This window comes from Xenopus laevis, chromosome 9_10L (assembly GCF_017654675.1).
Source record: "Xenopus laevis strain J_2021 chromosome 9_10L, Xenopus_laevis_v10.1, whole genome shotgun sequence".
Taxonomy (NCBI): domain Eukaryota; kingdom Metazoa; phylum Chordata; class Amphibia; order Anura; family Pipidae; genus Xenopus; species Xenopus laevis.
In genome coordinates this window covers 84,518,982-84,544,466 of record NC_054387.1, presented here as the reverse complement: position 1 = coordinate 84,544,466, position 25,485 = coordinate 84,518,982, and the positions used below count along the sequence as shown (strand labels likewise).

General features: G+C 39.5%; 1 protein-coding gene across 4 annotated transcripts in view; it reads right to left on the bottom strand.

Moving 5' to 3' along the window:
• Positions 1-776: 776 nt before the first annotated feature.
• bard1.L (BRCA1 associated RING domain 1 L homeolog) overlaps positions 777-25,485 on the bottom strand; it is a 36,973-nt gene continuing 12,264 nt past the window's right edge. The window contains exons 5-11 of one of the 4 annotated variants that reach the window (XM_041575533.1): positions 22,736-22,816; positions 21,944-22,116; positions 16,619-16,730; positions 15,284-15,425; positions 13,474-13,566; positions 4,830-4,927; positions 777-3,178 (exon numbers count right to left, since the gene is read on the bottom strand). In XM_041575533.1, the coding sequence (XP_041431467.1) occupies positions 3,092-3,178; positions 4,830-4,927; positions 13,474-13,566; positions 15,284-15,425; positions 16,619-16,730; positions 21,944-22,116; positions 22,736-22,816 (786 nt within the window). In that variant the 3' untranslated portion in view covers positions 777-3,091. 4 annotated transcript variants of the gene reach the window in all.

The following is a 25,485-nucleotide window of genomic DNA, read 5'->3' as shown; positions in this document are numbered from 1 at the left end:
AAATACCCTCTTACACTTTTTAATAATCAATGACTGCAGTTTCTAAAATAGGAGAAATTCATAAATTAACATGAGGATATGTAATCCTAATTTCCATAACATCAAAAACATGTAGGGTAATAGCAGACAGGGCAATTTTGAGCATTTTAGGTCTGTGGGAAAGGGGACAGAAAGCTCAAATTAGCTCCTTTTAAAAGTGAATTTCCCTCAAGGCTCCATCAAGTGTTCCCCTGCCTCCAGCAGAGCTACAAAACACTCTGGTGACAATCATGCAAAGTCACTCTGTTTGCCATAATCCTAAAGATTACTAAAGGTGACCATACACAGACAGATTTAAGATGTCAATTCGGGCCCTTTAGACCAATTTGGTAAAATATCTGTGAGTGTATGGTGTCCTCAGACAGGCCCACCCAACAGATATCTGGCTGGTTTGATTTCCCACTGGCTCGAAACCAGCATCTACTTATTGATATGGTCTTTAATCCGACCACTGCAGGGTCGGACTGGGCCAGAGGAACACCCTGCCCTTGTGGGCCTGATGGCCCAGACCTGCTCCCTGCCCAAAGCCTACTGTGGCTTCAGAACCACTGGCATGGCAGCAATTATGCCAAAAGGACTGGATCAGCCAGATCTTTTCCGCCTCAAGGTAGGCATATCAGTGAAAGATTCGCTCGTTTGGCACGCTCAACGTTTTGTTTTTGGCAAAATGAATTTATGGTTACTCCAATGGTTATCAAAGTTTAAAGAAAAAATAATGACAAATGCAAGTCACTTAATTACCAGTTATATGTGTATATTTATTGCATATATTTATTGCATTCTTCTTTTAAACACAGTACGTTAGGAACAGGAGAGCAGCATTTATCTACAAACTGTTGGTAAACTTTCAAGCATCTTCACAATACATTGCATATGGTTTCAGATAACAAAAGCAATTAACAATGTTTAGCTTCTCTTTAAATAATTACTTTAGAAAATGCTCTGATGTGACTGAATATTCAACATTTAACAAGAAATTTGACATTTCACCAACAGTGCAGGAATTTCCACAGCAAAGAGATAAGAGAAAAAATATAAAAAAGTAGAAAAAGAAGCCCATATTATCCAGAATTCTTCTACTCCACAGTTCATTGTTAGCACAAATGTCATTATTGCTTTGTTCGCCATTTCTTTTTAATAGTGATATTATAGCATAATAATATATTATTGGTATAAAAAAAAACAATCATACATCACTGCCAGTGACAAAAAGCAATTAGAGCTTCAGGTTTAAATTTGTTTTCTGGAATGGCGGACCCCTTATCCTAAAAAACTCACATCCTAAGAAAGCAGTCATAATCATCATTGCCACTGAATTGAGATTAGTTAAGAAATAATCAGGGCAGCCCTCTAGCTCATCATACCATGGATGGAACACAAACCAACTCGGCCTGGAGCGGACAAGTCAGAAGATGTCATACCCACTATACGTCCACAGCCCCAGAGAGTCCCATCTATGACCAGAGGTAAAATGAACATAAAAAAAACCAACTGAGAGCATGATCAGTGGGTATCCTGCCTGATGCTGGATTAATACATAAGCATACATGAACATAATAATTAAACAAGACATACCACAATGATTTTTTTTAAAATCGTATAATGCCATGATTTCAGCTTATTTCTTAGACAACACCTGCAAGTCAGAACAAAACACAGGGCGTTCTATGAATAATAATTGAAAGAAAATAAAGCTAACGACCATAGTAGACTTGGCTTCAACAGCAGACTAGAGCACAGAATGTGTGACCTTTCCAAGTAAGAACCCCTCATTAGGTATATGGAATAGCTCCCACAACAACATTGAATTGTTAATCTTTTCTGTTGACCCAAGTATATTTTTCTCTTTATTTATAAATGCAAGACTGTTGTTTGGGTAGCCTCAGTCTAAAATAATGTTTCCTTACAACCTGTCGATATTCTTCTACAACTTCTCATGTCCATTGTTTTACACACCAAAACTGGGACTTTAAGCACAAAGGAACACAAAATCAAATCGCTTTCATGGTTCCCTGGAAACCGCCGATAACATTTTATTATGCTGAGCAAAAAATATTATAGTACCTTTAGAAATAGGCTGTGTATTAGACTATACCTTTATGTGTACAATGAACATTACGTCCATGAATACTTCATTTACTGTACACATTTGTTAGCGCTGCCAATGTAAAGGGATTTTATGTATTCGAAAATCTGAAAAATCCCTGTAAGGAATTGCTGTTGTCTTGTGTTCAATGGTGGATTCTGTTTCTAGCAAACTGTTGAAAATAATAAAATTTTCAGTATATTCCTGCAGACCCACATGTATATATATACCCAATTTTACCACAAGACACAATTAACAGTAATTCGTTGTTTTCAAATAGACATTTGCAAAAGGTATATTTTCAGTCAGGCTAGGGTATATTTGTTGAGGTTGTTAGATTAATTAAATCTGCAAACCTTTATCCAGAGATATATTATAATACCAACCAATCTAAAAATGAGCTTCTGTGTTTTTCCTTATAAAGAAATAGCAGTAAACCTCCACTCTCCGATTATTAAACAAAATTCTTGTTTATAGGATAAATAATTCCATTAATAAAGTGCACTTTATTAATAATTGAATCATTTATCCTATAAACAAGAATTTTGGTTTATAATCTGAGCAGGGGTTTACTGCGATTTCTTTTAAATTACATTTTATTTTAGTAATTATCCGAAAAGTGAGTCCTTTTTTTCTTTCTTATTTTCTGTGTTTTTCCGACAGTCCGAAATAGATTTAAGATCTAAAATTTGACAGGTAGATACTGTATGTGAGCATTGACAATTTTTCCAATCCATTGATGGCAAATACATTGATTGAATTTTGCTCAGCATCACTAGTGCACAGGTAACAGTTGAAAGCTGGTGATGCATTCAATTATCCAACTGGAAGGGGCAAACCAAACTTTCCCCTGGCGCACTCTCTCAGGACGGTACTTGGAAGCTCTGTCAAACACAATATATTGTGTGCAGAACCGTTGATCAGAATCTGCTTCTGCATGGTATGCCACCGTGTTAATGGTTTGTGTTACATCACTATCAGGTTTAGGCTGACGAATAAGGATTTGCCCACCAGCAGCTTTAACAAGTTCAATGAGGTCTTCTTTGCGATGCTCTGTAAAACAGCCAAGAAAGTAGAAATGGCATCCATCCAACAGCTGGGGCAGCTTAATAAAATGGAAGACATTGGAGTCAATTTTAATTATGCATGAGGATTTCTACCAAGAGTAGACAAACGTGCATAGTAAAATGCTGCGTCAATTTAAAAATATACATATATTTGTTTGTGTGTGTTTCAAATGTTTTGCTTAAGGCATTTACAGTCTACCATCAGCTGCTGTGCTACTCTCAAACCAGATCCACAGATTATTTAGGGGCTCTATAAAAAGCATAATACAGTATTAGCAGTTTTACAAACGACTAGTCAACAATCAGGTCCTTGAAAGCCAACACTGTAGGATCTTACATTCAAAGTCAGGAAATAATGTACAATGTGTTATTGAAAAAACACTTGTTTTATTACAGTAAAATTAAAACAACCTATTTAATAGGTTATCTGCCAAGTGAAAATCAAATCCTGTCGTATATGTCTCTGATTGGAGTAAGGTTCTTCTTAGTGTGGTCCCTCAGGGCTTAGTATTGGGTCCACTTTTATTTATCGTGTTCATTAATGACTTAGGGGAGGGTATTGTAAGTAATGTACCAGTGTTTGCAGATGACACAAAATTATCCAGCCCAATTAATTCCATACAGTATGTGGCATCCTTGCAACATGATCTTGACAAACTGGGCAGCTAAGTGGCAAATGAGATTCAATGTTGATAAATGTAAAGTCATGCACCTGGGATGTAAAAATATCCAAGCCACTTATACCCTTAATGGGACTGCACTAGGCAAATCCATTATGGAAAAGGACCTTGGAGTCCTTGTAAATGATAAACTTGGCTGTAGCAAGCAATGCCAGTCAGCAGCATTAAGGGCAAATAAGGTCTTGAGCTGTATTAAAAGGGGCATTGATTCACGGGAGAATGCACTTTAGAGAGCACTGGTAAGGCCCCATCTAGAATATGCCGTACAGTTTTGGTCTCCAGCACTCAAACAGGACATTATTGTATTAGAGAGGGTCCAGAGAAGGGCAACTAAGCCGGTAAAAGGTATGGAAAATCTTAGTGATGAGGAAAGATTGGGCAAATTGGAGAAGAGGCACTTAAGGGGTGATATGATTATTATATGATCCCCTTATATATTTATACATAATCTCTCTAATGCTTTATTTACCAGTAGGTCTTTTCAGCTGACAAGGTCACCTATTAGAAGAAAAGAGGTTCCACCTAAATATTCAGAAGGGTTTTTTTTTTTTTTTACAGTGAGAGCTGTGAAGATGTGGAATTCTCTCCCTGAATCAGTTGTACAGGCCGATACATTAAATAGCTTTAAAAAGGGGTTGGATGGCTTTGTAGCAAGTGAGAGAATACAAGTTGATCCAGGGACTAGTCCCATTGCCATTTTAGAGTCAGGAAGGAATTTTTCACCCTCTGAGGCAAATTGGAGAGGCTTCAGATGGGCTTTGTTGCCTTCCTCTGGATCAACTAGCAGTTAGTTAGGCAGTTTAAAATAGAGTTGAAAGGTTGAACTTGATAGACGTGTCTTTTTTCAACCTAACTTACTATGTTACTATGTCATCAAGAGCTGGAGGCCACAGATTTTACAGCAGTATTAACAATCATTAAAAAAAGTTGAGATAAATTAAAAAAACAAAAACCTACCATCTGTTGTCCGTTTAGTCGTGCTCTGTGTGGTCCATGAGGAATCTCATATGACTCTTCTGGTTCTCGATTACATGATTGCAAGCAGGCTTTTACCCCTGTGAAAACAGCCAAATAAAAAAAGCCGTAAACAAAAAAAAAAAAAACTTTTATACAGTATAAAATAATTTACAGTTCTGGTGGAGAAAACACCAATTCAGTTGGAGTCAGTCTCATGTTTGTTGTGATAGCAATGGCACAGTCCAAATACAGTTAGGTCTATAAATATATAACTCAGATGCAGTTGAACTGCAGACTTTCAGCTTTAATTCAGTGGGTTGAACAAAAAGATTGCATAAAAATGTGAGGCACTAAAGCTTTTTTTTTTTTTAAATCACTTAATTTCAGGGGCTCAAAAATAATTGGACACCTTAAAAAAACAAAATAAAATGTTCATTTCTTGGTCGAAAACCCTTTGCTGGCAATGACAGCCTGAAGTCTTGAACTCATGGATTCTGGGTTTCCTCCTTTTTAATGCTCTGCCAGGCCTTTACTGCAGCAGCTTTCAGTTGCTGTTTGTTTGTAGGCCTTTCTGTCCAAAGTTTAGTCTTCAACAAGTGAAATGCATGCTCAATTGGGTTCAGGTGACTGACTTGGCCATTCAAGAATATTCCACTTCTTTGCTTTAATAAACTCCTGGGTTGCTTTGGCTGTGTGTTTTGGGTCATTGTCCATCTGTATTATGAAATGCCTCCCAATCAATTTGACTGCATTTAGCTGGATTTGAGCAGACAGTGTCTCTGAACACCTCAGAATTCATTTGGCTGCTTCTGTCCTGTGTCACATCATGGATAAACACTAGTGTCCCAGTTCTGCCAGCCATGCACGCCCAAGCCATCGCACTGCCTCCACCATGTTTTATAGATGATGTGGTATACTTTGGATCAGGAGCTATTCCACACCTTCTTCTTACTTTTTTTCTTGTCATCATTCTGGTAGAGGTTGATCTTTATTTCATCTGTCCAAAGAATGTTTTTCCAGAAGTGTGCTGCCTTTTTTAGACTTTTTTTTTTTTAAGTCCAATCTAGCCTTTCTATTCTTGAGGCTTATGAGTGGCTTGCACCTTGCAGTGCACCCTCTGTATTTACTTTCATGCAGTCTTCTCTTTACGGTAGACTTGGATATCGATTCACCTACCTCCTGGAGAGTTTGGCTGTTGTGAAGGGGTTTCTCTTCACCATGGAAATGATTCTGCGATCATCCACCACTGCTGTCTTCCGTGGTGGATGTCCAGGTCTTTTAGTTCACCAGTGCTTTCTTTCTTAGGATGTACCAAACTGTAGATTTTGCCACTCCTAATATTGTAGCCATTTCTCGGATAGGTCTTTACAGCTTAACAATGGCTTGTTTCACCGGCATGGAGAGCTCCTTTGACCGCATGTTCCACATACAAGCACCCCCCCCCCCTCTCAAATCAACTCCAGGGATTTTATCTGCTTCATTGATAGACATAAACAAGGAATTGCCCACACCTGCCCATGAAATAGCCTTTGAGTCAATTTTCCAATTACTTTTGAGCCCCTGGAATGAAGTGATTGTTTAAAAAGGCTTTAGTTCTTCACATCTGTATGCAATCTTTTTGTTCAACCCACTGAATTAAAGCTGAAAGTCTGTAGTTCAACTGAATCCAAGTTGTTTCATTTAAAATTCATTGGTAATGTACAGAACCAAAATTAGAAAAAAAAAAGTTGTCTGTCCAAATATTTACGGAACTGTAAGCCTCATGTCTGTTAGCTTTGAAAGCAATGGCAGTGTTATGGTGATATCTATATATAATACACAAAAGCCATGAATATCTTGTAAAATATATCCTTATAAACGGTGAGTTCTGATGTCATCAGTTATAAACGGTGAGTTCTGATGTCATTTCTGTCACATGACTCACCGAAACTTGTGTATTATAATAAAGTACCCCCAGTTGCAAAATATGAGGATATTAGAAGTTACCTCGGAGTTCCATGACCTGTATAAAAACACTCGGCCTTCGGCCTCGTGTTTTTATATGGTCATGAAACTCCTCGGTAACTTATAATATCCTTATATTTTACAAGAGGGGGTACTTTATTCATTATATAATACACAAAAACCATTAATATCTTGTAAATTATATCCTTATAAACGGCGAGTTCTGATGTCATCAGTTATAAACCGTGAGTTCTGATGTCATTTCTGTCACATGACTCACTGAAACTTGTGTATTATAATAAAGTACCCCCAGTTGTAAAATATGAGGATATTAGAAGTTACCTTGGAGTTCCATGACCTGTATAAAAACACTCGGCCTTCGGCCTCGTGTTTTTATATGGTCATGAAACTCCTCGCTTACTTAGAATATAATTATATTTTACAAGAGGGGGTACTTTATTCACTATATAAATTACATTGTTTATGTGATGAAAAGCCATGTGATTCTTTGGATTCGGATTCAGTTTGGCCAGGCACTTGGACTCGGCTGAATCTGAATCCTGCTAAAAAAAGACAAATCCAATCCGAATCTTGTATTCGGTGCATCCCTAATACATATCTATCTATACCCATCCATCTATCTCCCTATCCATCTATATCCTAGAAAATGCTCACTTGAACAATTTTGATGTATTAGTGGAAAATACAAGGTGTTAGATTAGCCTAACAGTTAACTTTTCTATGAACTCATGGAGACTGGTGCCAAGGAACATACTGAAAAACCTCAAAAAATCAAGTTAGAAATAACATAACCCTATGATGAAATAGAAATTGTAGAATCCAATTTCAAATATCACATAATCATGCATACACCAAGCCCCATTAGATTAAACAATACGATAACCTCTATATTAAAGGGATACTGTCATGGGAAAAATGTTTTTTTCCCCAAAACACATCAGTTAATAGTGCTGCTCCAGCAGACTTCTGCAATGAAATCCATTTCTCAAAAGAGCAAACAGATTTTTTTATATGCAATTTTGAAATCTGACATGGGACTAGACATATTGTCAGTTTCCCAGCTGCCCCAGTCATGTGACTTGTGCAAGCACTTTAGGAAGGAACTACTTTCTGGCAGGCTGTTTCTCCTACTTAATGTAACTGAATCAGTCTCAGTGGGACTTGGCTTTTACTATTGAGTGCTGTTCTTAGATCTACCAGGCAGCTGTTATCTTGTGTTAGGGAGCTGCTATCTGATTACCTTCCCATTGTTCTGTTGTTTGGCTGCTGGGGGGGGAAAGGGAGTGGGGTGATATCACTCCAACTTGCAGTACAGCAGTAAAGAGTGACTGAAGTTTATCATTCACATGACTGGGGGCAGCTGGGAAACTGACAATATGTCTAGCACCATGTCAGATTTCAAAATTAAATATAATAAAATCTGTTTGCTCTTTTGAAAAATGGACCTCAGTGCAGAATTCTGCTAGAGCAGCACTATTAATGGATGCATTTTGAAAAAAACGTTTTCCCATGACAGTATTTCTTTAAGATTACAAAAAGGAGCAAAAATAAATTAATGCACTTATATACTTGCCATGAAACCAAGCACTCACGTTTGGAATCCTTACTATGCTTGTATAGTAAAAGCAGGCGTTAGATTAACAGAAGCTGTGGGCCTAGTGGTGAACAAGATGCCGGCGCGACACGGATCACAAGGTGCTTTCTTTTTTTGTGTTTTTTACTTTGTTTTTTGTAAAGCTATGGACGTTGGAACAACTAATGTCCAGGTCTACAATTGCCAGACACTCCTTCGGTACAGCAATCATGCATATGTTACGCTAAAGGATGGCTTATTGCACACACTACGGGATCTCGGCCTACTTCGGGAGCCGGATCTTCTGAACGCTGTATCGCCTAGGGCCACTGGTGGGAGAAGCACTCAAACGGTGTACGAGGAAGCGCGGAAAGAGAGCAGAAGTCTGTGCTAGGCTAAGGCTTAGAACTAACCCCAGCCGACCCGCTCTCCAGTCCATACTACTATCTAACGTCTGCTCCATTGAAAATAAAACATTCGACTCCAGCAAACTACCCAGCGTGAATTCAGAGACTGCTGCATACTCGTATTCACAGACAGATGGCCCAGCGAAAGAGTGTTGGATGCTGCCATTCAACTGGATGGGCTAGTCGCGGTTCGAGCTGACAGCGTCGCTGCTCTGAGCAGTAAGAATCGTGGTGGTGGTCTGTGTGTTTACATCAACACAAAATGGTGCAGGAACTCTGTTCTTGTGTCCAGCCACTGCTCACCGCTGGTGGAGTTTGTTGTTGTAAAGTGCAGACCCTTTATTTACCCCGTGAGATTGCCTCCATTCATATTATTGGAGTTTACATTCCTCCCAGTGCGAACACCAAAGATGCGCTCTGGGAGCTGTACAGCGATATCACGGACATACAAAACACTCACCCAGATGACTGATTATCATTGCGGGAGATTTTAACCATGCAAATCAGGTCAGTGCTCCCTAAATTCCATCAGCATGTGGAATTTGCTACGAGAGGGCCAAACACGCCGGATCAGGTTTACGCAAACATGTCCAGTGCGTACCAAGCAGAGCCCCGCCCACACTTCGGATACTCAAACCACATATTTGTTATGCTAATTCCAGCATACAGACCACTCGTCAGGCACTCTAAACCGGTTCTGAAGCAGGTGAAAACATGGCCAGCAGGAGCCATGACTGCTCTTCAGGATTGTTTTGAGTGCACTGACTGGAACATGTTTAGGGAGGCTGCAACCTACAGCGACTACATCAACTTGGATGAGTATACGTCATCTGTAATCAGCTACATCACAAAGTGCACTGATGTCACTGTCTCCAAGTGCATCACTACATGCCTCAACCAGAAGCCGTGGTTCACTGGAGAGGTACGTGTGTTACTGAGGGCCCGAGACTCAGGGAAGGTGACAAAGTCACCCTGAGAACAGCGAGAGCCAAACTTTCCCATGCCATTAGAGTAGCGCACATACACTCAGAGAATACACAGCTTTTTCAAGGAGAATGGCGACACACAGTGCTTGTGGCAGGGCATCCAGGCTATCACAAACTACAGGTCAACACCATCTGCCTGGGACGCCTCCGTTGCAATGATTACCGTCCTGTGGCACTCACCCCCATCATCATGAAGTGTTTTGAGAAGCCCTGCTGCCACCAGCACTGGACCCCCTACAGTTCGCATACCATCAAAATCGTTCAACAGACAATGCAATAGCCACCACCCTCCATCTGGCTCTCTCTCATCTGGACAAAAGACACACCTAAATTCGAACGCTGTTCGCAGACTTCAGTTCAGCATTCAACACTATCATTCCTCAGCATCTGATAGAAAAGCTGAGCCTGCTTGGACTGAACACCTCCCTCTGCAGTTGGGTTCTGGACTTCCTAACCGACAGACCTCAGTCAGTCAGGATTGGAAACATCATCTCCAGAACCACCACACTGAGCACCGGAGCCCCTCAAGGCTGTGTGCTTTGTCCTCTACTGTTCACGCTGCTGACGCATGACTGTGTAGCCACGCACCGCACAAATTACATCATAAAGTTCGTTGATGACACGACTGTGGTGGGTCTCAGCAATAATGAAGAGTCACCATACAGAGAGGAGGTGCATCAGTTAACAGACTGGTGCAGAGCCAACAACCGGTCGCTCAATGTAGACAAAACAACGGAGATGGTTGTTGACTTTAGGAAGACTACGAGTGACCACTTGCCACTGTACATCGACGGCTCTAATGTGGAGATCGTCAAAAGCACAAAATTCCTTGGTGTCCACCTGGCGGAGAACCTCACCTGGTCCCACAACACCAGCTACTTAGCCAAGAAAACCCAACAGCGCCTCTACTTCCTGCGCAAGCTGAGGAAATCCCATCCCCCACCATCCATACTCAAAACCTTCAACAGAGGGACTATTGAGAGCATCCTGAGCAGCTGTATCACTGTCTGGGCTGGGAACTGCACTGTCATGGAGCGCAAGACCCTACAGAGGATAGTGAAGACCGCAGAGAAGATCATAGGTGTCTCTCTTCCTCCCATCACGGACATTTACACCACTCGCTCCATCCATAAAGCCACCAGCATTGTGGCTGATCCAACACACCTCTCACACTCACTGTTTACACTCCTGCCATCTGGAAAAAGATACCGAAGCATTAGGGCCCTCACTACCAGACTGTGTAACAGTTTCTTCCCCCAAGCCATAAGGCTCCTGAATACTCAGGGACTGGACAGATCTCTCTCACACACACACTCAATCTGACCTTACGATATACCACAACGTTACACAGCCAATGTACGCCATTGTATGGATGAATAGCCATTGGATACAGTTGTTCCCTATGAGCACATCTGCACTTTGTCATGTTCTTTCTACCATCATATCACAATTATACATCCATCATGTCTGACGTTTAGCATTATTTACTTAACATATTACATCTGCTGAATGTGCACTATCTTGTCCTGTCCCTGCACTGTGCTGACTTGTCTTGCAGGAGTTGCATATTTTTGCACTTGCGCCTTTTGTCTGTTGTCCGATACATCTATATTGTGTGTAGCACCATGATCCTAGAGGAACTTGTTTCGTTTCACTGTGTACTGTACAAACGTATATGGATGAAATGACAAACTGACTCTTGACTTGACTCAATTATGTATACTATATGGAGTTGGTTTCACATTGTGCTAAAAACGAAAATTCTTTAAAAATAGCCCCTTTATTTGCACTCCTTATATATGTTCACTGGTCCCTGTTTCAAATTAGGGGTGGGCGTGTCCTAATGGTCCCTGCCAGACGCAAAGTTGGAAGGAGACAGCCAATCCCAGCCCTGCAGTCAGATAAGCAAAGACAGGCTTCAGTTCCCTATCAGGTCAACCTAGCCGCTGATTGGTTCCTATTATACAGCCCTTGCACAGCCTGGGAAACGACGCAGCAGAAAGTGGAACAGATAGGTGGGACTAGTAGGGATTTTACAGAAATTTTCAATAAAGTAACCAGAAACACAACTTTCAAGCACATTCCTTCTATATCTAGAAGAGTTAAATTGCACTGGTACATTCTTGTTTTACATAATGGCTTAGGAAAGCAATTTTCCCTTGCACACTACAATTCTTAGTCTGTAATCTAATCTACTACTGATACACATTGAAAATGAATGGATATTAAATTCCATTCCACAAAGCTTTCTGAAACAGAGCAGCATAGAATTTGTGTGTGTACTGTATATATTGTATGTAAGTATTCTACACATGATGTATGTTTGGGACACACTGACATTTACAAGAAATGTATTTGTATGGGCAATTCCTGTGAATGTGGCATTTCTTCAGTGCATTTTTACTTCTTGAGGACCACATCAGACCCTAATACATCAACAATTTTATTTGCAATAACTTTTGAGTGAAGCGGAGGGATAAAACTTGGAAAGGCTAAGTACTCATTTGGTTGGTTCTGAATACAGTGATTGTGTGAATAAAATATATCAATGCCCGTTTCCAGACAGTTTATCTTTTGAAAGTAAGCAGCACTGCTTCGTGGAATGCTGCTTAAATTTACAAGAGGCAGCTTTTTGCCGACCTGAGGCAAGATTACCACCATGTCTCACAGCAGGAGCGGCCCTGAAAGTAAGAGCTTCCCACTGGCATTTGTTCTATTATTCACCATGGAAAGGAAGCCAAAAAACTTGCAACAATTTTGTTTAATTGTTTTTTGGAGACATAAAACAACTTAAAGGAGAAGGAAACCCCCAGGGCGCTAAACCCCTCCCCCCCTCCCTCCTCCCCCCTGGCCTACCTGTCCCCCTGGGCAAATGCCCCTAACTTTTTACTCACCCCTCTGCGCAGGTCCTGTCCACGGAGTACGCAGTCGCCATCTTCTCCCACGCGCGTCTTCTTCCTGCTCTGATCGGCGTTTTCTGGCGCATGCGCAGTAGGAACAGGTACCGGTACGGCTCTACTGCGCATGCGCCGAATGTCACGAAGTTTTCCGATTTCACTTCGTGACATTCGGCGCATGCGCAGTAGAGCCGTACCGGTACCTGTTCCTACTGCGCATGCGCCAGAAAACGCCGATCAGAGCAGGAAGAAGACGCGCGTGGGAGAAGATGGCGACTGCGTACTCCGTGGACAGGACTTGCGCAGAGGGGTGAGTAAAAAGTTAGGGGCATTTGCCCAGGGGGACAGGTAGGCCAGGGGGGAGGAGGGAGGGGGGCAGCACAGGGGAGGGGGGGAGGGGTTTAGCGCCCTGGGGGTTTCCTTCTCCTTTAAAAAAAGAAAACGAAAACAAGGCATGGCTGGGTTAAAGTTTACCACTGATTGCCCATTATGTTCGAACAGCAATTCAGGAGCAGGATTTCGGAGGTCAGTGATGAAACACTGAAGGTATTGGTATTTGTGCACCATAACTGACGTTCACTTGGCAAGGAATAACATGTTTCACATTAAAGACTAAGTGGGAGCGCCTACAGATAAAGTGAACTCTCTCTGGTTGTTAAATAGAATGAATGGACCACAGAGAGGGGTACAATAAAAAGGGTCAGTCAAGGGTCCAAGATTTCTGAGTAGCCATTTCGGGTGTACAAATAATACAGTCAACATCCAAATTTCAGAATGTATTTAGCTTGGGATTTTTGCAGAACAGTGACAACTTACAAGAAAATTGAAGCGTCCAGCATCCAGCTAATATACCCATCATGCATTTCATGGTTCGAAGCACAGGCTCATCGCTCACAATCACATGTGTAACTTAAGAGAAAATGAAAAAGAATACCATTATTTTTATAACCATTTTCAGTCTTCAAGAGATTGATGAGGAAACAATTTCAAACAAACAATAAATAAACAGATGGTAAACAAAATAGTGTAACAAACTTATATGCAATATATATACCCCCAGGTTATGCCCATCCTGAAATGTAATTTCTTACTATTAAAGAAATGGTGTGCTATATTTCAAAGATCTAAACATGTAGAAATGCAGTTATTGAAACAAAAAGAATTTGACAAAACTAATATTTTTATTCTCTGCAAGTCCTGCTCATCTGCTTGCAATCTTTTGTCTTTATATCTGTGTTGACCCTCCGACTGAAAAAGCTCCTTCTAGGGACATTTTTGTACCTGTAGCAGATTTGCTTCCCACCTGTTACAGCGGACGCAGCAGTCTGAGTACAGAATGCTAATTAATGTGTTCTGGTGAGCAGAGGAAGAAGCAAGACTAATACTGCAGATACAATTAAGCACTTGAAAACTTTCTACATGGCAGGGTCAGGGGTAGAACAATGTAAGAGACGCAGCTTTGTTTTCTAGTCGAGAGTTAACAAGAGCTAATGCATTTCTGAGCCGAAAAAGATGAAATGTTGAATGTAGAACAGAATTAGTATTTGCTAATCTCTTTTATCTGACTCCACCTGACCCCCTTCCCATTTTAAAACTTAGGCTCATAAAGCATCCATATTTTACATTCAGATACTATATCAGATGAACTATATGGATGAACAGAAGCCAGCACATCACTTCCAAATTAGCTATAAAATATGTGGATTTCCAGCAATACTAAGGTTAGGGCTACTCGGAGGCTGAAATCAGCTAGCTTAAATACGCTCGCAGTAGCCTCTTCTCTCTTTTGCTTTCAGAAGTGGTGCGAACAGACTTGGTGGATTTCGTTGAAGAATTATCGGATGTTATCGGAAATTGACCAAATCCTGTTTGTGACACTTCCGATTCAACACTTCTGAATGTGGAAAAGAGGAGGCTATTGCCTGCGGTTGGGCTAAAATCATCAAGTGCATTTCACCCAGCTAATTTCAGACACAGTGTGGCCCTATCCTAAAGCTGTACATACAATGAAAGATCCACCCTGATGGGGTTGCTAAATGAGCTGATTTTTGCCTGATCTGGGAACCATAAAGGTACTGGCAGACGGGGAGAGTCTCCCTGAAATCCTTCCCGACGGCAATAATGTAAATTGCTAGTGGTAAAATATAGGTGCTCCAGTTTCCAAGATCGCCCAAAGTTGCCTTGCGAAGAAACTTTCGGAAAACAAACGATTGCATGCAGTTTCCTACTGGCGATTTACTTTATTGCCAGTAGGGAAACATTTCTGGGAGATTTGCCATCAGCAGTAACATTTAAATGCGAGCAACAAATCTCCCTGTGTGCCATTATCCTTATGTTGGCCAACATTTGTATCAACAATCGTTTTGCTTTAGGCAAATGATTATATCCAACTGCATCTATAATGTGTTACCAACAGCCACCCTCAAAAAGGAAGCAACTGAGAGGCCTGCGTGGCAAACATTTTTACAAAGGTGTCTTGGAAAGAATATTTTAATTGGATAGGTTGAATAGCTGTATTGGTCCTTATCTTGACCTAAATGGATAGCAGGAGCACCTTGGCACTCCAAGTGCTGGTAAAAGTACATCACATATGCAGCAAAACTAAAAGATATTTATAGCAACTTACCTGTGCTGTCATATTCAGCACAAATACTAGCTTTCAGCATTTTCGCAAGCTTGGTCAGATCGGCACGCTGAGTGGCCAGCAGCCCACTGGCTATTAGCACAACCGCTTCTTCTTTCCGCTGGTGTGAGCTCAGCTGTGGAGCATAAAATCAAAGCAACCCAGATAAAAATAATGTTCTTTAGAGACCGTGTGGTGCACGAGAAAGCACTCAGGCGCTGTTCTGACAGAATAAGACAAGCACAGATGTGATGGAAAGAAAATATGTAAGCACCACCACTATCAAACTGGAGAACAGACTGGTTAATCGCAACATATGCCTTCTCTAAAACAGCATCCTACATGCAAGAGAATTACCCAATAAAATATATTTAATTGCTTGTGGAACTAAATTAACTACCAACCAGTACATGCCTAAAAGATGAAGAGGTCATCTAAGTAGCAAATGTAGGCTTGGTGACTGATCCAGGATTCAGTTCTGGATTTGACCAGGATTCGGACGAATCCTTCTGCCAGGCCGAAGGATTCGGGGGTTCGGCTGAATCCAAAATAGTGGATTCGGTGCAACCCTATTGGTGACACAGATGGAAAAGTCGTCTTCTAGCATCCATTATATTAATATAGATGTTAAACATCTATACCCTCATATGTAAGCCTCTGCAAATGAACGCTATAACAATTGTGTCACTAAATACCAGTAGGAACAGATTCTAATCATGAGTTCACTCTATACCTTTCTTTTGAGGCCCACTCAATAATCTTTAATTTTGGCTTTCAAACTACTGCTTGGTTGAAAGGGTAGTTAAACTCAAAGAGAATAAAATACCATAATAAAAGGTTAATTTTTAAGGTGACAACCTCTTAAAAGGGTGGTTCACCTTTAGGTTAACTTTTGTTTGTTATAGATGATAATTCCATGCAACTTATCAATTGGCCTTTTTTTTTTTATAGTTTTTAATTTATTTGCCTTTTTCTTCCGATTTTTTCCAGCTTTGAAATGGGGGTCACTGATGCTATGTAAAGCTAAACATTTATTGTTATTCCTACTTTTTATTACTCAACTTTCTATTCAGACTCTCTCCTATTCATATTCCAGTCTCTTATTCAAATCAATAAATGGGTACTAGGCAATTTGGACCATATCAACCAGATTGCTAAAATTGCAAACTGGAGAGATGCTAAATAACAAACTGCAAATAATAAATGGAAACTAATTGCAAATTGTCTCAGAATATATCACTCTCTACATCATGCTAAAAGTTAATTTAAAGGTGAACAATCTCATTAAAGTATTAAGTGTTTCATATAGAGGTCATGATTTTAGACTTTCAAACTTACTGCAAGGCATGGATGCAACAAAAGTCGATCTCTCTCTGTCTGGGTTTCCAGCAATACCGACTTCATCTCCTCTGTTTCTGCATAGTCTACAGGCTGCAGACCGAATATATTACTGGTAAAACAAGCACAGATGGGTTTTTTAAGTAAATACAATATGTGACTGGATTCTTAACTAGATACATTAGCTAGAAATGGTTATTTCCAGCATCTTGTTTTTCCGTAGGCTGGACCCACAAAACATACACAAAAATACAAGACTTGAAATTCCAGGCAAAGCAGATGGACTACAGGAGGCCAAGCTGCTGAATCAAACGAGAGGAATAAAACACAGTGAGACCAAGAAAGTCTGCTGCAAACTGCTTTATCTTGTGATGCAAAGTCCTTAATCTTTTTGGACAGATTCCATGTTTTGATTTTTTTTCCCTTGTTATACAGCTACAAAGTCTAGATGTTAAGAAATAAAAAGCCTAGTACAATTTTTTAATGCAGAATAAGATCTTGAGCTTCAGGTAGGTATATTAAACATTTCAAACTTACGTATATGTAAGTAAGTATCTGCAGTGTTACTTTCAGGAATATGAAAGACTGAAAGAGCAAAGAAGTGTTAACCAAATCCATAATTTATATTTTAAACACCGAGCTTGTAATACTGGCAATCTGCAAATCATTACAGAAGCTAAGAAGGCATTAACTTCCAACTCTGAAGAACGCTTTTGGATCAGCTCTTTTCTGGAAAGCCCTGATAAATTCTGCACTAATAGAAGCCCCTGGACCTGCTGCATTAATAATGTGCTGGGATCTGGCATGTTGCAAATGCTACAGATTAACAGATAATTGGTTCAGTCTCGGCACAGCATGCTGGGAGTTCCAGACCATTAAACACACTGGTATGGTATGCAGATATTTGGCATGGTACAATGCCAGTTTTGTCCTCAGGTAAATAAAAAAAAAAAAAAGCGCAAAGTCCTCTGAACTTGGATCAGACATAGTGAAACAAACATACACAGCTGACGTGTTATTTAGTGCATTCGAGAAATCACATAGCTGAAAACCCATGGATAGCCAATAGAAAGAGTCCTTGGTTAAACTATAATTAAAAGGATTGTAGACTTGCAAATGTGGCACTGCTCAGTAAATGGGCCAGGTCAATATCAGCAAGAAGTCACCTGCGATCAATGCAAAGCTGGAAACCATTAGGTAAACACCACCACTCATTCCTCTGCAACCTCTGTGATTAAAGCGTTACAAAATAATGATGTTTTTTTGAGCGAGACAAGTAGGCTGTCACAACTGCAGTTCTGATGTTAATGTTCCCAGTAGCCGCAGGGTTGATGGCACACGTTGCAATTTGGGGAGATTAGTCGCCCAGCAACAAATCTCTTCTTCTGATGACTAATCTCCCCGAAATGCCTTCCCACCGGCTGTGAATTGTCGACGGGATGGCACCAAGATCGCTTTGGCTTTTCGAAGTCGCCCGAAGTTTCCTCGTGAAGCAACGTCGGAAAACGAAGCTATCAAAATGCCATCCCGCTGGCGATTCACATTCTAGTCGGTGGGAAGGCATTTCGGGGAGATTAGTCACCCGAAAAAGAGATTTGTTGCTGGGCAAGAATATCAAACTTTTGAAGTGACAGTCATCGACGAAGCGTACAAAAAATGTCCAAAACACCTGAAATAAAAAATATGGGTATAGGATATGTTGAAGAATGCTCGGGACATGGGGATTGCCGAATAAGGGATCTTTTTGTAAATTGGATCCCCCCCAATATCATTTAAACATTAATTCAACCCAATAGACCTGTTTAACATCCAATTAGGATTTATTATATTTCAGTTAGGATCAAGTACAAGGTACTCTTATTACTACAGAAAGAAATAATGTTTTTAAAAATCTGAATAACTTGAACACAATGTAGTCTATGGGGGACATCCAGATAATGGATCCTATACATGTACAAGCAAGCCAGGCAGGAGACCACCTCCTTCCCTTAAAAATGAAATGAATTCATTAAATGACATGTAGGAATTTGTAAAATAAATAGGCCAATATTCAGAACACTAAACTTGTGTATAACTGCAGGAAAAAAAGGCAAATTGGAACTGTTTAAGTCAATAACGCAAAAATAAATCATAAAACGAAGAACTAATGTATTTTACATGAAATTCATCAAGTTATGTTGAAATATTCAACATATCAATCAAAAAATAAAGTCAAATACAGAAAATCTTCTGAAGCTTAATTTCCATATTCCAGTTTTATATAAATAAAATATTGCACCTATCATTTAATTTTCTTAGTACATTATCCTGTAAACCAAAATTAACACTCAAATCTGTAAATACAACATTTCTAACTTGTAAGTTTAAGAAACACGATGGAGAGAAGTGGGCAGGTTGAAATTACACATTTTTAAATTGTGAAGACAGGCTTCAGTTTGCTTCTAACAGCCACATCTCCATAGCCACTCATTAGAATCTAATATCCCTAGTGCCAAATCCAGAAAATGTAGAAATAGCCTAATAGCAATCCTGCTGTGCATGAAAAAACTGGCAGGACAGTGCATTTAAGATGAAGTGTTTAGGAACAACTGTGAAATTGCAAAAATGTGCAGTATCTAATTTGTCAATGACTTGGCTCGCTATGCATCGGCCAGGTAGAGGCACAGGAATTTGAGACATCGCATGAAGAGCCTCTATAAAAATATAAATTAGTTTTGCGCAGAAGATTAACTTAAGGGGAAAAAATTAACTAGACCAGCGGGGCAATTAATTGGTCCAGTGGACCAGATCATATTTTCCATTTGCAGTTTTCTATCCTTGGTAGAAGAGCAGAAATGTAAAGTTTAACGCCACTTGAAGGAACTCCATTTTATCCCCTTTGCTAATGCTGTATATAGACTTCAGATAAAGCTCTTTATTCAGCAGTCTTCGAGGCTTATGACTTGAAATCTATGAAAAACATTCTTAAAAGAAGATAACCATTTCATGTTAACCACTTGTAACAAGGGCTTATTACATTTGCTTTCCAAACAAAATTTATCTCAGCAATGACCGGTAGATTAAACAGAATCCCAATCAAAAGTTATTACTTTTTGTTTGATTTCAAACAAGATGCAAAAACTATTTCACACATGAACCATTATACAAATAGTATTAGAACAATAGATCTTAACATTTAGTAATGTTAATGTGAGGAGATTTGCAGCCGAGTGAATAATCTCGCCGAATCTGACCGTGTGTCTCTGCCCTAAAGAATGCCATTGAGATGTATGTACTGAAATGGTCATGATGACACTTTGAGAAGTAAAGTTGGCACAACCACCTCCTACTATCATTATGTACTGATTTATTTTGGATTCATTATTTAAGAGAAAACTTACTACACACATTTGAATATTCTCCCATATTGTTTTTCAATGGAAAGGTGAAAGATGATATATGGAAGATATCAAAATTATTATTTTTTTTACAATTTATACAGAGAGAACAGTATCCAGTTGAGGAAGTCATATGTACATAAATTTGGGGGGGGGGGGGAAGTAGAGGCTAATTGTAAATGCCGGATATTCGTTCCAACGCCTTGAGAATTTTTAGCAGCCTAAACACATGATGCCATTAATACCCCAATCATCCGCTGTTTTTTTTGCAAATTACGCAAAAGCACGGATTGCCTGACAGCAGGAATTGACACTTTGTTAGGCTAAAATCACTAATAACAAGGTCACTTGGTGACAAAGTGAGCGTGAGGGAGGTGCAGCGCCTTATACTCAACAAATTCCCTCAGGCTCCATAGCATTACAGATGGCATTTCCAGGGCATTAAAAAAAAAAAAAAAGCAGATTGGGTTCATTGGATTCACTTTCATATTTTTTCTGGGGGACAAAATATTCATTAGAATTCATGATACTGGTAATAAAGCTGTCCCTGTCAGTAAGCCCATGTGTGAACTGATAACCTTGTAAATTTTTGGCGATTGTCTCCAAGTGGCACTTGCCAACTTGGAGACTTGTCAATCCGCAACTTTCAAAGGCTACTCCTATTAGCAAACATTGGGCAGAATGTAAGCACAACATGGCACAATTGTGATGGCAGGTCCTAGAAGCAATTAAAACCTATCATTTCAAATGTTGATAAAAAAAAACTTCTCCAAAGAGAGTGCTTTTGGATCTGGAAGCTAGACAATCTGTCCCCGAAGGGCTTAAATGAAAATTCGGGCCTGAAATACTTTTTATAAATGATACATTATAAATGTATTAATATATGATCTTTGATATTTTTCTTGCAGTGTCAAGGTAGAACCCCACATATTTCAAGTAAGGTAGAGACATCTTTTTGTACCCTTCTTATCCTTGTATATAGTACGTGAGTTATTATCAGTAAAGTAGATGACTTTTAGTGATTGTATTTTATATTGATATTTATTACAGGTGGAATTCGATGCACTTTATACATGAGATACTTACATGAATGAATTTTTAATGGCAAAGATGAAATAAAACTGATCATGATATATTCTCTCGTATTGTAAAATATTGTATAACACTTTTTAACAAGATGGACACAAATGGTTAAAATAATTGTGGAGCACCACTAGGGGTCACAATTGATTTGTCTATAAATTTTGCACATCTTCTCTGTTTGATTGTCACTGAGGAAGGGCCATGCAGTCCCGAAACGTTTGATCACTGTGAAGTGTCATGAGCACCATGGAATAAAGATTGGGAACCCCCCATTTGCAGCAGACAAGGTACTGGCGTCAATCTTTTTAAAATTCCAAGTGGCACTTGCTTGCCCCAGCAGGGACACAGCAATTACCATTACCGGTATTTTCATTGCAAAGATATTTTCTAGTGTTTTGTTGCTTCAAACTTACAAGCTTCAAATCAAAAAGGTAAAAGAGCCAAATCTTAGTGTGAAGAGAAGAACTTCAAGCATAGGGGATAACTACACAAGACTAGAATCACCTCTCTAGAGGCAAGCTCCTAGGTTCGAAGAGGGGAATCATTAAGGAACAGGTGACTAATTTACTTATTTTACAGAGAAACAAAACCCTTGCCAATTATTTCAAGTTTTCAAAATCCATAACCGACTTGATAAAAAGCCGGAGACGGCTTGAAACGTTGCTACAATTGGTCTGTGCAGTGTTTGAATAAAGGCCTTTTATTTCATTAACAAGGTGCTGTTCCTTTCTACATTGAATCTTCTACGGTGTGGGGAGGCCACCATTGAACGTGCACCAGAAACAGTGGAGGAGTTGTGTGCTGACACAGAACTACAAAATCCATAACTGGTCAGGACAGTAGATAAACAGACATTTAAACTTACACTGCATCCCGGGAAGCTCCATGAGACAGAAGTAGCTTGACAATGGCTATGTGGCCATTTTTCACAGCATCATGAAGTGGTGTATCATTCTGGTAACCTGTAGTGTTCATTAGGGCATGGTGCTGAAGGAGCAACTGAACAACCATTGTGTGTCCAAGATTGCAAGCTTCATGCTAAAGAAATCAAACAAGATTAGGACATAGGCAAACGGGGAGCAGGAAGGAAATATAAAACATCACCCTTAATTGTTAGAACAGTCAGAATAACAGAAATGGTTAGACATAATACTCTGAAAATATGAAAAAGAGTAATAAACATGCCATCTACAGGCACCAAAAATATTCCAGAGGGAGGCTAGGGCTAGTCCATAAATGTGTCATCCCCAAATTATAGGAACATAAAAATATGAATATGTCCATATCTCTTCATGTTAGAAGCCATTATTTATTGGGAGAAGAAAAAAAAAAGTGTCTAGCCCTTCTAAGCCCTGTGTGTAGCCTCTCCAGACAGAATAAAAGGAGTCTTGCATACAAGACTGTACATATAATCTTTATTTTAAGATATGAGGAGAATGACAGTCAAATGCAATAGCTCTGTACCTACAGGTTAAGTGTAATCTTTGATTACCAATATTATTCCCTAGGAAGCACAGCAGACCTTGACAATTCTTGTTTAGATATTTTTCTTTTTTTTTACTGTTACTTTGCGCAGGAAAACAAACAACCCCCCCGCCCCAAAAACAAAACTGTCACTCAAAGCATCATAGTGGAAAGGACGGTCAAGTAAACTTACCAGAGGAGTCCAGCCAGCATTGTCCTTCACATTAGGATTTGCCCCACTATTAAGAAGGTCCTCCACTCCTTGAATATCACCCTGTGTATTGAATCAAACTGCACATAAGCAATATGCTTTTGACTTCTTGGTACAAATGGAAAACAAATACACTGAATAATATACAACCCTAACATTACAGAAATTTGTTTTTAAAAATGATTTTCTTTTTCTCTGTAATAATAAAACAGTACCTTGTACTTGACCCAAACTAAGATACAATTAATCCGTATTGGAAGCAAAGCCTGTTGGGTTTAATGTTTACATGGTTTACTAGTCTTAAGTAGGAAGATACAAATTAAAAAAAGATCCATTATCTGGAAAACCCCAGGTCCCATATATAGACACACAGATTTATAGAGAACTTCAACATGCACTTCAACATGCACCAGCCTTTAACCTTCACATTATACTTCCAGAAAATCAGATTTTAAGAATTTAGTACACATATAAAATATTAAGTATGTTTTTATTGTAACTGCTGCACAGCTGAACCTTTCTTTATTATGGTTAGAAATCATATGTGCAGAAGTTTCACTATCCAGTTCCTAGAGAGCAATATCAGACCAAATAGTCAAATATGCATTAATTTCTAGAAAATTTCAGCGTTTCACAGCTCAGTATGATTATACTTTAGAGGCCGATTCAGAACTCTCCAGTATGCAGCCACAGTAGTCAACAATTTTACTCTGATTTTAAACTGACTGCAAACCACAGGAAAAAAAATAGCCATTTTACATTTCCATGTAAATATAAAGGCATTTAAAGGGACTCTGTCATGATTTTTATAGTTTACTTTTTAATTCTAAATGACACCATCTACATTGCAGATAATTCACTAACATTTAAAATTGTATTCTTGACTCAACAAATGTATATTTTTTTTAGCCATCTCAGTGCATTGTGCCTGATTCTGAGCTTTGAGAAAGAGCCAGCACTTCAGGATGGAACTGCTTTGAGACCGCTATTGTTTCTCCCCTTCTCATTGTATTTCACCACATCCTGTTTGCATTGCTAAAAGCAGGGTGGTTTCCTACTTTGAAGATATTAATACCACTAGGTGGGGCAACACAAACAAATCCTTCAGCGGAGGTGCCAGGTAGCTGCTATCTGATTAGCTGGTCCATTGTTCTGTAGATAGGATACTGGGGAGTAAAGGGTGGCGGGGGTGATATCACTCCAACTTGCAGTGTGGCAGTAAAGAGTTACTGAAGTTGCTCAGAGCACAGAGCTCAGTCACAATGCCTGAAGGCACCTGGGAAACTTACAATATGTCTAGCCCCATTTCAGATTTCAAAATTAAATATAAAAAAAGCTGTTTGCTCTTTTAAAAAATGGATTTCAATGCAGAATGCTGGAGCAGCACTATTAAGGGAACAGTAACTTAAAAAGTGAAAGTGTTTTAGAGAAATAGAAATATAATGCAGGTTGGTAAAACTTCTGTGTTTAGTTCAGAAACAGTACTATTGCTTGTGCTTTGTAGCAATGGGGCAGCCATTCAAAGGAAAAAATGCTCAGGTACACAGCAGAAGATCGGTTATCCACTATTCAACCTGTGCCATATAGCCTTTTATCAATTTCCACCATTGCTACACAGCAGCTTGTTTATATGAACTATAGTAATGTTTCTGAAGCAAACACATCAGTTTTACCAGTGCAGGGCAACAGTACATGATATTTTCATTACTTTAAAACACTTTAATTTTTTAGTGTTACCATTTCTTAAACGGATGCATTTTGGGGAAAAGACATGTTTTCCCACGACAGTATCCCTTTAACTTAAGGAAAGCACTTCACTGATTAAAAGGGGTTCCTGGTTATCATTTTGCTCTTTGGAAGGCAAAAAGAGGGGGATTTTGTTTGGGGCACCACTGCCTGTTGCCTCACAGTATAATGCCCTTGAGGTGTCAGTAACCTGTGCTGTACTGGTTCTAGTGGTGCAGGGCCACTACTCTCATTGTGTGATGCCCGTTCACACTTCTGACTGCATAATATACCACAATAACATTACTATTAACATTGTTCTCAGAGTATATTGTGCTAGGAGGGTGTGACATGGCCAAGAATTTGCAACATAGCATTGTATTGCTACCCTATACAGTACCTGGCCCCATAACCTTAAAGGAAAACTATACCCCCAAAAAACTAAGTGGCATACCCTTGAGCCACCATTTCATGATGGTCTGTGTGCTGCCTCAGAGATCACCTGGCCAGAAATACTACAACTCTTAACAGGAAGAAGAGTGGAAGCAAAACAGAACTCTGTCTTTTAATTGGCTGATGTGACCTTATATGTATGCTTTGTTTGGCGTGTTTGTGTGCACTGTGAATCCTACAATCCCAGGGGGCGGCCAGTATATTTTAAATTGGCAATTTTCTATTTATGATTACCCAATGGCACAGACTACTAAAAAAAGTATATTATGAAAATGGTTTATTTACATGAAGCAGGGTTTTACACATGAGCTGTTTTATGCAATAGCTTTTTATACAGATCTACATTGTTCGGGGGGGGGGGGTATAATTTTCCTTTAAACATGTTCAGGTGTACACACTGAGCAATATGCATCCGACAGGAGGCAATGACTGAAAGCAGCTCCATCCTATCAGAAAGGGATGAAGACAAGTAATAGTGTAGGGAAGAAGATGCTGGCAAGATCTTACATATGGCTTAGTTTTTGAGTGGCTGAAGTGGTTACAAGGCTCAGACA